At 36.6% G+C, this 12,181-nt stretch overlaps 1 protein-coding gene across 1 annotated transcript in view; it reads left to right on the plus strand.

Annotated features, from left to right (window-relative positions):
* LOC145263078 (coiled-coil domain-containing protein 148-like) overlaps nt 1-12,181 on the plus strand; it is a 415,858-nt gene that overhangs the window by 70,804 nt on the left and 332,873 nt on the right. Inside the window, exon 6 of the mRNA XM_080119947.1 lies at nt 180-327. Within this exon, the coding sequence (XP_079976073.1) occupies nt 180-327 (148 nt within the window). The remainder of the gene's footprint in view (nt 1-179; nt 328-12,181) is intronic.

Genomic DNA, 12,181 nt, shown 5'->3' on the forward strand with positions numbered 1-12,181 from the left:
ACTACATAATTTACGTAAATTAGGAATCCGGGCGATTCTGGGTACCGCTGCTAGTTCATATTTTAGACTGAAAACTATAAGACACTAATTTCACTTTTCAATTCAGAAATGAATAATGAAAATATAATTACACTACTGAGTAAAAAATATTTGTTTCATTTCTTTGTTCCGCTTTGCAGACAAGGCGAAAACGGCGGATGGAGCGAATCTGATCACTTAGAATTCACGTCTGTATTGAGCCAATATGCAAAAGACTTGCCTCAGAGAAACGCGCTGGTCTTTGATCGTTTACAGAGACAATTTCCAGGCAAAAGCAACAGCGAATTGGTAAGTAGCATCAAAGGAATCTTTGGTTCTTTTTCTGGAATTAAAAAAAAAACAAAAGAACAAAAAAACATTTTAACTTAGCAGTCTCAAAAAAAAAATACTTCAAAGCTTTCAATTCTTATTCATGGCAGGTAATAAATTATTCTCGTATCTAACAAATGATTACATCTGATAATAACGTTTACTGAAAAAGAAAAGATGGTGGAAATAGAAACAATGCATTCTGGGAAATTATTATTATCAGACTCTCATTGATATCATGGACGCTTGCAGTTCTCTAAATTAAAAGAGTCTAAAATATGTATTGTTAAAACCGTTCAAAATTGCAAAATTTTAAAATTACAAAATTTATTTAAAAACCTATGTAGACACACACACACACACACACACACACACACACACACACACACACACACACACATATATATGTGTATATATCTATATCTATAATATAAAGCTGAACGTCTGTGTCTGTGTCTGGTCGCGAATAGGCCACCTTCGTGGCCTTCGGGCCAAGATCAAAGTGTAGTATCTGTTCCGGCAGATACTACACTTAAGATAATTTGTACCAGTCAATGGAGGGGAAACCCTCTATACTGGGACAATTATTATTTTTGGTAACCAGAGTGACCCCTTTTAGGGGAGCTGGTTTTTACCTCACATTAAAAACGGCCTTGTGCCTAATTTGCTCAGTGGGTGAGCAAATAAATACCATCTGTTCCGGCAGATGCTGCACTTAAGATAATTTGTACCAGTCAATGGAGGGGAAACCCTCTATACTGGGACAATTATTATTTTTGGTAACCAGAGTGCCCCCTTTTTGCCTACTTTTAGGGGAGCTGGTTTTTACCTCACATTAAAAACGGCCTTGTGCCTAATTTGCTCAGTGGGGGAGCAAATAAATACCATCTGTTCCGACAGATACTGCAAGCAAAGACCATATATGGGGGAAACCCCACATATAAGACCTTGGTACAATGTAGGGGCAACCCTTCATACCAATTGTCACTATCGAGCTCCCCTACTCCCCGGGGAGTTGGCCCCCATTTCCCCTTCACTCCCCACATTAAAAATTGACCTTGTGCCTAATTTGCTCGGTGGGGGAGCAAATAAATACCTGGTCACGAATAGGCCACCTTCGTGGCCTTCGGACCAGGATCAAAGTGTAATATCTGTTCCGGCAGATACTGCAAGCAAAGACCATATGTGGGGGTAACTCCACATATCAGACCTTGGTCAATGTAGGGGCAACCCTTCATACCAATTGTCACTATCCAGCTCCCATTTCCCACCCATCGGGAGCTGGTCCCCTTTTTCCTCCCCCTCCCTCTCTCTCCACATTAAAAAACGGCCTTGTGCCTAATTTGCTCAGTGGGGAAGCAAATAAATACATACTGCAAGCAAAGACCATATGTGGGGGCGACCCCACATATAAGACCTTGGGCAACCCTTCATACCAATTGTCACTATCCAGCTCCCCTACTCCCCGGGGAGCTAGTCCCCATTTCCCCTTCACTCCTCACATTAAAAATCGGCCTTGTGCCTTATTTTGCTCGGTGGGGAGAAAATAAATACCTGGTCACGAATTGGCTCCTATATTGTTGACTATTATAGAAAACTGATCACATAATGATAGAAGATGTATCAAGACACAGGAATGGGTGTGTTTGATCTGGCAGAACAGTGGTTCATTAAAATTGTGGGGTCTGCGTACGCGCCTGGTCCAGAAAGTATGGAAATAAAAAAAATTAAAAATAAAAAAAAAAACGTTTGCAAGTGTTTTTCATATAGATGTACATAATGATACTTTGATAAGTATGTTTTAACTTAAATAGGGATGGTATAATAAAATTGCAGGGTCTGCGTTCGCACCTGGCCTCTATAGAATGGAAATTGGCACAAACTTTAATAAATACTTTTCATATCTAACTGCGTAAGTATACTTTGATAATTATGTTTCAGTTTGAAGAAATATGGTATAATAAAATTATGGGGTGTTCGTTCGCGCCTGACCTCCATAGAATGGAAATATATCAGAAAGTTTAACAAGTTTTTTAATATAGATCCACAGGCTATTGTGATAAGTGTTTCAGTGTGAACAGGTATGGTATAATAAATTATGAGGATTATCTATTTTATTTTTACTTTCATCATATTTTTCTTTGGTTTTGATACCCTCAAATTCGAAGCTAGAATTCCACATAGATATTTGGTTCAATGTAAGAAACGCCAGGTGCAGGGGTGAACATCACTTTCGTCTTCTTAATGCTGATAGTTAAGCCAAAGGCGTCACATGCTAGCTGAAAAATAATCCACTAGATTTTTCATATCGCGCTCCGAATGAGACACAAAATCAGCATCATCAGCATAGAGTAGTTCCCTAACTAGACCTCCAAATGTTTCTGACTTGGTATTAAATCTTCTTAGATTAAATACTTTGTCAGTAGTCCCAAAGCAGAGAAAGATACCTTTATCGCAATTCTTAAATGCATATGCAAGAAGAACTGTGAAGTAAATTCAGAATAAAATTGATGCTGATGAACCCTAACCCCTGTTTCACCCGGTGTCAACGGCAAATTCCCCAGATAGTTGCCCGTTGTATGCAACGCGAAGCTTCATATTTCTGTGGAGTTCTTGAAACATCTTGGCAAAGGTAGGAGGCCATCCAATCTTCCCAAGAATTACCCACAAGCCTGTTTGTTTACGATATCGAACGCCTTTTTTGAGGTCCACAAATATTTGATAAAGTGGCATTTGTTGTTCAATACACTTTTCCCGCAGCTGCCTTACAGTAAATATCATATCCACAGTGCCCCTACACTCAGTGAAACCGCATTGCGACTCAGGAATGGTTAATGGACAGATGTTTTCGACGAGCTTATGCAACATACTCTCGCCAGCACCTTCCCTGCCGATTTAAAAATCGTTATCTCTCGGCGGTGATCGTAGTCAGATTTTGATCCTTTCCCCTTGAAGAGAGAGAGAGACTAATACGTCATTTATCAAATCCTGTAATACTAGTGAACCCAGCCAAGACTTTTTGATCAGCGTGTGTAATGCATTGGCTACATGCATCCTTCCACGTTGAAGCAGAGTTGACCTATATTTGGACAGTAAAGATACAAAAGGAGCAGGCTTTGGGCCAAACTTCTGCTTAAGAAGACTATATAAGTGTTTGGTGTCTCCGATCGTCAGCAGATTGAACCTCTGCAGATATATTACACCATCACATATTCTTCATTTTTCTAAGCCCTCTCTGTAGAACTACGTTATGCTCCTTGTATTTTCTTTGGAAGACTGTTCTGTTTTTGAGATGTCATTCAAAAGTTTTTTTTATGGAGGACTTTTTTTCTCCTCCAAGAGAATCTTTATATCTTGACCATTGTCATCAAACCAGTCTTTGTGTACTAACTTGTTCAGACCAAGTATCTCCACTCCAGAAGTGTATACCTGATCTTTAAACGTTTTCCAGGTATCATCAAACTCAACTGTACTTAGTTTTTCCTCCAAAGTCATGCGAATTGCAGGATCTCTTAGTTTGGAGGCATCAACACGTTTTGAAACCCTTACCCCTGTCATCCGAATCTTTCTACGAATGCAGATCTTAAATTTTCTACGTATGATTTTGTCATCAGTTTCACAGTCAGCACTACACAAGACACACACATTGCACATGTCTCTCATGTAACTTTTACGTGTGAGTATAAAGTCAATCATATGCCCATGCTTTGATCAGGGGTGTCTATGTGACTTTAAATTTACGGTTTTGACGAAAGAATGTATTTGACATAACAAGATTAAATTCTGAACAAAACTGCAGTAAAAGTAAACTTTTTACGTTTCCGATGCCATAACGACCAAGTGCATCCCATATATCATGGTCCTGACCAACATGCATATTAAATCGCCGAGAACAATCAGCTTCTCTTCAATTTGTACAGCTGCAATGGTATTTCGAAGAGTCTCATAAAAGGACATGTATTACATGAGAGGGACTGTCCCCTTATCATGTAGGTAAGAAGGTTAGAAGTGCACGCCTGTTGCCTGTTTCCCACCTGACTACAACCTGGATGTCTTCAAGTCCAATGTGAACAAATTCCTGATGAACCGCCTCCTTAAGTAAGACACTTTATCAGATCTCCAAAACTAACGTACCGTACACACAATAACCGTTATCCCCGAGTGGCTTCTGGGCCTTGATAAGTGGTGACTACCTTGTAAAAAAAATAAAAAGATAATATGGCAGACTAGATAAGTGAAAATGGTATTAGGAAAAAAGTAGAATAGAACCCTTATATTTGTTTAATATTTTGTAACTGGTTGGCTTTGTGTCGTCCTTACAACCAAAAAAGTAAATGTGTTTTGTCATCATCTTTAATGAACTTTGTATAACTCCTCTCTCAAGTTTTTTGTCCTTCGGGTCAAGATCAAAGTGTAGTATCTGTTCTTCAGATGCTGCACTTCAATTTCTTTTTCCCTGTCAGTTGAGGAGAAATCCTTCACGACTGAGACAATTTTTTATTTTTGTTCCTTTTCTCCACATTAAAAAACGACCCTGGTATCTATCTCTGTCCCGTGGGGAGGCATTGTAAATAGAAACTCCTCTTTCAAGTAATGTGTCCCCTCCTCTGCGTTAACAAGAACTGTATAAATGTCTCAGCTCCGTAATAATAATATGAAGTCCCCAAGAATCGTCACAGTCGTCGTCGTGTGTGTAATCTATATAAATGCCGAAATCAGAAGCTCACAGTATTAATGCTGGAGTCCATCAGGGGTCCATCCTGGGCCCAACTCTTTTCCTGATCTACATTAATTATCTTCCAAATCACATCCTTACATAATTTGTAGACATTTATGCTGATGACCCTACCATCTATGGTAGCACATCTAAGACCGCAAACGACCAAGTTCTCTCTGATTCTCTCCCCTCTGATCTTGAGCACATGGCACAATGGGGAAAGAAGTGGCTGGTTACTTTTAATGCATCTAAGACCAAACTTTTATCTTTACATCATCAACGCTCTGATCCCCCTCTGGCATCAATGGAAATAAATGGCCCTCGTCTTGGGGAAGCTTCATGTTTTGACAAGCTTCTGGGCTTGATCTTTACTCCTGATCTGAAATGGAACACATACATCAAATACGTTGTTAAGGCCGCTGGAAAAATGGTGGGGTGCTTCTATCGATTCAGTAGATATCTCACTGCTGATGCAATTTTCTATCTATATAAGAGCCAGGTACGTCCAAGGATGGAATACTGTTGACACACCTGGACAGGAGCTACTAGAAAGAACTTATCCTGTCTTGATATTCAAAATAGACTTCGAAGCCTCGTAGGAGATGTCCTTTTCTCTTCACTGCAACCTATTACTTACAAGAGGTTGCGAGTTTATCTTTGATTTATCGTTATTTTCATGGCAAATGCTCGACTGAGCTTCAATCTACGGTCCCCCATCGCCAAACTTTTACAAGAAATACTCGTCTAGCTGAAAACACTACCAATAATTTCCCCACTCTTTATCTGTGCCTAAACCTAAACGTAGATTCCATGAACAAAGCTTCTTTCTTAGAATTGCACGACAGTGGAATTGTCTTTCGTTTTCCTGCTTTCCAGCTGACTACAATATGGCTGTCTTCAAGTCCAACGTAAATAAGTTTTTGATGAACCATTCCACTTAAGTTAACAAATTTCCATTACTATCGATTATTATATTGTCCAATGGACTATTGTACACAGTGGTCTCTGGGCCTTGATAAGTGGTGATACCTATGTAAAAAAATCATCTTTGTTATGAGTGCCCGAAATATAATGTCTCAATATGTACACTATTCAACGCATGATGCTTTCTTCTGTGGATTCCATAGTTGGTGCATACACTGATAGAATAGACAAACATCGATCACATGCCAGAGCGACTCTGAGCTTCATGAGACGATCAGTGATTCCAGTTGGGTGTTCGATCTTCTTAATAAGAGTGGATCTTATCGTAAAGCCAATGCCACCATCCCGCTTTATGCCCTTCAATTTACCTTTTCAGAAAAGTGTGTAACCTGAATTCACTTCAGTAATTTGGTCCTCGCCCGATAGACGTGTTTCAGACAAAGCAGCTATATCGATGTTTAATCTTTGTAGCTCATCCATAACCAATTCCGTTCGTCGCTCTGGACGTGCATTTATTTCCAGATCAAGAAGAGTTCTGATGCTCCAACAACTTATGTTCAGTCTCATCTTATTCCCTGTGGATTTCTTGTTTCTCCTGTTCCTGCTGTAGTGAATCACCGTTAGCCGCAGTAAGCTCACCAGCCTGGTTCCGATAGGCAATTTTTAGTGCACCTTTTCTGTCCCATACAATAGATGAGCAGTGCCGTCCCTAAATAGGGCTGCTCAGTCACAAAAATTCTGCGCCAGAAAGTATTCCTATCAAAATAAATCAGAACATCATAACGCCGTTAAGAAAAGATTCTTGCCGCCTATGTATGAAATTATGAGTGTGTGCTCCCAACCGATTAAGTCTGCACATGTCGCCATGCTTTCCTCGCCATAGAACTTTGAAAAGTGCTTGATAAGGATGATCTAGAACCATTGGAATATCTGTACTTCAATGAATTTAAGTGGTAGAAGCTTGTAGGACACTAATACCACTTACTAAATCACCGCAAGTATGACCAATGACAAGGTAAAAAACAAGATGATTGATAAATGCGTTGATCACAGTGTTATTTCAGAGGTTCCGTCTCATAGATGGATGTCAGAACAGTCATTTAGAGTTCATCACTCTTAGTAGTATAAATGCGCCCCCGAACACCAATCAGGGAAGTTCTACGTACCGACGCATGTATATGATTTATCATACACTCATCCATGTACACAAATACAATATGTACATATACATATATGCATGTGTATATACGCATGAGACAACGGTGGTTTGAAATCAGAGTAACCTTCTCCTAGATGATCTGTCTTGCCAGACTAACGAGTACCATCTGTCCGGAGCTATTGGTTTTATGGCGCCAGTAACTCGCCTGATACCGTGGCCTTCGTTATAAAGATGGCCAGCCAGCTGAAAAAATGACGTCATCGCCGAGGTCCCAACAAGCAAGATATGTGGAACTCTTAGACTGTCAATAATGAACAGTAATTTTTACAGACAGCGTTACAAAACTTCAAAATTGGATTAAAATAAAGAAATAAAGAAAGAACACAAAAATAATTAAAAAAAAAACAAGTTATTTGTTTAAGTATATTAGCAATTGAATATTTCGTTGTATTATAGATTTTAAAGATTAGAATGCGTTCTTTAATTACTTATAAATTACATTTTAAAAAGTAAAGGAACACGATTTGATTTGAAATAAACTTGAAGTTTATTTAATATAATTAAATGAAAATTATGCATGTAAGATTATGAATATTTGAAGCAGAACACAAGCAAAACATTTGATATGAGTTAAGACAATAAACAAATATTAAAATTAAACTTTTTTTTAAAATCAAAATGAATATTTTTTAATCAAAATGAACAATATTTTTTTTAATCAAAATGAATATTTTTTTAATCAAAATGAATATTTTTAAATCAAAATGAACCACAATATTTTTTCAAAATCAAAAACAATATTTTTAATAAATTCATGAAATATTGCACAGTAAAAAAAATAATTAACCTAAAGAAAAAATCATGTTTCTTATTTAAGATTATTTCACCACATAACAAAAATAACATGCAAAATCATTTTTTTATATCCATATTTTCAGTTTGTTAAAATACGTGGGTTTGTATTACTGTACACATAGATTCGAAAAAGTTGTCAAAAAACAAATATATAACAAATAAATGTTATCAAAGGCAAGATAAGTTACTTTTCTGCCAAACTGGATATATATTTTGTGTTTTTATTCAATGTAACATGTTTATTCAGCTCGAAAAACAGTGTTTACCGATGTATTCGAAAATTCCAGATGGCGTCTGATTCTCTCTTTAACACTGTAAGTTTGGGAAAAGGTGTTATAAATACAAAACCGGATAAAATACTGTTAAAAACTCGCTCAATATATGTTTCCGTGACATAGGTTGACATATATTCGGCGGGTTTTTAATAGCATGTTGTATAGTTTTTTATATATAACACCTTATCCCAAACTTACCGTGATAAAGAGAGAATCAGACGCCATCTTGAATTTTCGAATACATCGGTAAACACTATGTTTTTCGAGCTGAATAAACATGTTACATTGAATAAAAACACGAAAAATATTTGGTAGAAAAGTAACTTATCTTGCCTTTGATAACATTTATTTGTTATATATTTGTTTTTTGACAACTTTTTCGAATCTATGTGTACAGTAATACAAACCCAATTACGTTAATGAAATGAAAAGACCACGAGTGAACGCGCGTTTTTTTTTTTTTTAGTTTAGTTTCATATATATATATATATATATATATATATATATATATATATATATATATATATATAAATATATAAATAAGTATTTTTAAATTTTATCTTTCTTGCTTTAAAAAAAAGTTTAAAAATTTTATCAGCCGGCATAATTTATTTTTAAATATTGAAAAATTTCAGGGAAATTAATTTTTGCTAGATTTTTAAAACACGTGTTTTAAAGAATCGATGTTGTCTCGCATTTTCATTAGTTTTGTATGCTGTAAAAAAATTTTTTTTTAATATTAGCAATTTATTTGAAGCTTCTTCTTTTGAATGGTAAAAAATTTAGGATGATAATATTGAATTAAATTATAGTTACATCGTGTTAAATACAGGGGGGAGCACGTTAAAACTTACTTTGCTGAATGGAGATGGTGTAAAATCTTTTTTTTTTACTGCATTATAATTCTTTATCTTTCGGAAATTAAAATACTGTCACTTTTTGGTTCTTTATGATAATTTCCTCAGCAATTTGGAACGATGCACCGTGAAGGCATTTTAATAAAAAAAAAAAATATTACACTGACTCCAAGACGTTACGAGTGCTTACCGGTGACTACCGGTGTCACCGGTAAGGACTATCCGTGATGACGTCAGCAGATTAAATTATTTTTGCCCACCGGCCATCTTGTCTTTTAAGACGGTCTTGCTGATACGCCCCCTCCTAGGCGTAGACCAGTAGAACAGGTCCACCGGACTTAATGACAAGCTCAACGAGAAGGCCAGGAGTAGAACTAGATTGTCAGGGGTATAGATTTGAGCATGCCCTGGGAGTATTTTATAGGAGAGAAGGAGCTCGTCCCCACTTCCGCCCTCAGCAATGTGATAAACATTTCAATCCACTATATAAAATATATAATAATAAATACGAAACCTGCATGAATTGAAATATCATATTTAAGCGTGTTTTATGACCGGGCAACGACATATTGCATGCAAGTTTCCTGCAGAAGACTTTAGAATATTTTCACCTAGATATTAAGAATTAATGTGCAATGAATATAGGTATTTGGCCTAAAACGTCTAAGGACGACGAAAGAAATAGAAATATTGCAGCTTTAAAGGAAAGCCGTGGGTGAATAATTAATATCGTTTAATGAAATTTGTGCTGCTCGTCACCAAGAGGCAAGAGCATCGAATCTAATCAAAGCCGAGAAAGTCTTGCGGGTGTAATATAATCAAAGCTATTTATTGGAGAGAGAAAGCCGAGGGGCAAGTAAAAGGGTGAATTGATTTAAATATTATTTTGTTTTTTTAATTGGTTTATAGAATTATTTGCTAATAAAATATGAGAAACGATGCGAGTGAAAATGAGAAATGGTGATTGTCATGGAGACGTTATCAAGAGAAGTTCAGTGAAGAGACTAATTATAAGCGTTCTTTTGTCTTTTGAAGTCAATAGATGAAACACACACGCACAAACGCACGCACACGCACGCACATAGATATATACTAGTAGGCCGCCCGGCGTTGCCCGGTCGTAAAATACGCATAAATAATAAGGTTAAATTCCTTTAAAAACAAACGAAGTAAAAATTAAAAAAAAAAAAAATGAACAAAACGGAAAGAAACAAAGATATGTACATACGAATATTACGTTTTTTAAACAGTTCACTTCTTATAAATAAAAAAAAATACTCATGCTAAGATCGATATCTAAAGCTAAAGACAGTGAATCAAGTACGATAACCATTAGGCTAGCTTGACACGTTCATTGAGAAGTATTTTTAAACTTACTTATTCTTAACATAAGGAAGCTGTAATGTGAATCACACACACATGCGCATTCGCGAACCAGTTGACAAACAGATTGAAATCCGATGACCCTCCATCAAGTAACAATTTTTCAATTTTGATAACTAAGCAGCCCTTTTTTCCGGATGATAATCGATTAAAAAGTTTTCCACATGTCTGAATACCCTATATACCAAATTTCAAGTCTGTAGATGAAAATGAAAAATTCGTTGAGTCTATAGGTTGAAAAGTGTCCTCACACACATTTTCACTTTTATATATAGATAGCTATATACTTTTACCATTGAAATAAAGGTTACTATTTCTGAAATAAGAATTACCTCTTCATATTATTTGGATTCATCGGACTACTGTTCTTATTTTGAGTGACAATGTTCTTCTAATCTTACTTTTAGTGGTGCGACACCGTTGTATAGTTTTCCACATTTACGTGGGGTCTTATACAAACAGTTCTTAGGCATGATTTTTTTCTCTGTAGGGAGATTGACTCGCACAAGATATTTTCAGAGTCGAATCGCTCATGAATACTACCTTAATCTCATATGGATTATATATTCTTTGAAGTTATTTCAACATGCACTTTATGTAGGGAAACAAACTATGTAGTCCTTTCGTGTTTTTTTTTTTTTTTTTTTTTGTATCTGGTTCAGATTTCTTGGAGCTGATGGGATACTCTCTGGGTAGTTTTTTCGATGGAGGATTTCTTTTAAATTGCCCATCTTTTCTTGATATGCATTACTTAGTACATATTGCTTTTGCTCGGTTCCTTTCTTTACACTATATGGATGGTAAGAGTTGAAGTTTAGGTACTGCCCAGTGAAAGTTGGCTTTCGGTATACAAACGACATGAATTTATATTCTTTTTCACCCTGAACTTTATAGGTGGACGGAAAGTTGTGCCGCCACGACGTAGACACCCTCGACAAACCCGACAGACAGCAAAATCCCACCCCACACAGTAGAGATCCCTAGATGCAAAAGATTTTTCTACTTCAGTAGTTTCTTACCCAGAACCGCTAGACTCTGGAATTTTATTCCAGGTCCCTGCTTCCCTAACTGTACTGACATGCAGAAGTTCAAGTGTAACGTGAACCGACATCTTGCTGCCCAAATCCCAACATAGTGCCCCAGTAGTTGCTGCCCCTGATAGTAGCCCCCTACACCAAAGTGGCAATGTGCCTTGTTTGGGGTGAAAATGTAATAAAAAAAAACATGATCTAGTAATGTTTGAATATCCCCCTAATTAAACAAGAGTATGAATGTGTCACCCACATATCGTAGCCACATTGTTAGCTTTAGTAGTGTTGATCCTAACTGATCCCATCGCTAGACCTTTATTGTTAGTGAGTGCGTCTTATACACATTCAAAAATCAAACAAAAACATTCGCTATAAAAAAAGACCTAGACTGCACCTCTAGAAATGTAGTGAATGCACTAAGATGCACAGCATGCAACTAATCTCACATAGGTGCCACCCAAAACCTCAGCAATAGAGTGCCCTTACAAAAGAGTAACATAAAAATCGCAGAAAACAGACACACAACTATGTTTTAAAACACGTAGATGCATGCAGTGGAAATAACTTAAAAAATAATGCCAATCTTCCAAACCGACAATTGCTTCTACTTACACAGGAAAAAAAAAATTATA

This window comes from Euprymna scolopes, chromosome 38, assembly GCF_053919585.1.
Source record: "Euprymna scolopes isolate OS-2025 chromosome 38, ASM5391958v1, whole genome shotgun sequence".
NCBI classification, from domain to species: Eukaryota; Metazoa; Mollusca; class Cephalopoda; order Sepiida; family Sepiolidae; genus Euprymna; species Euprymna scolopes.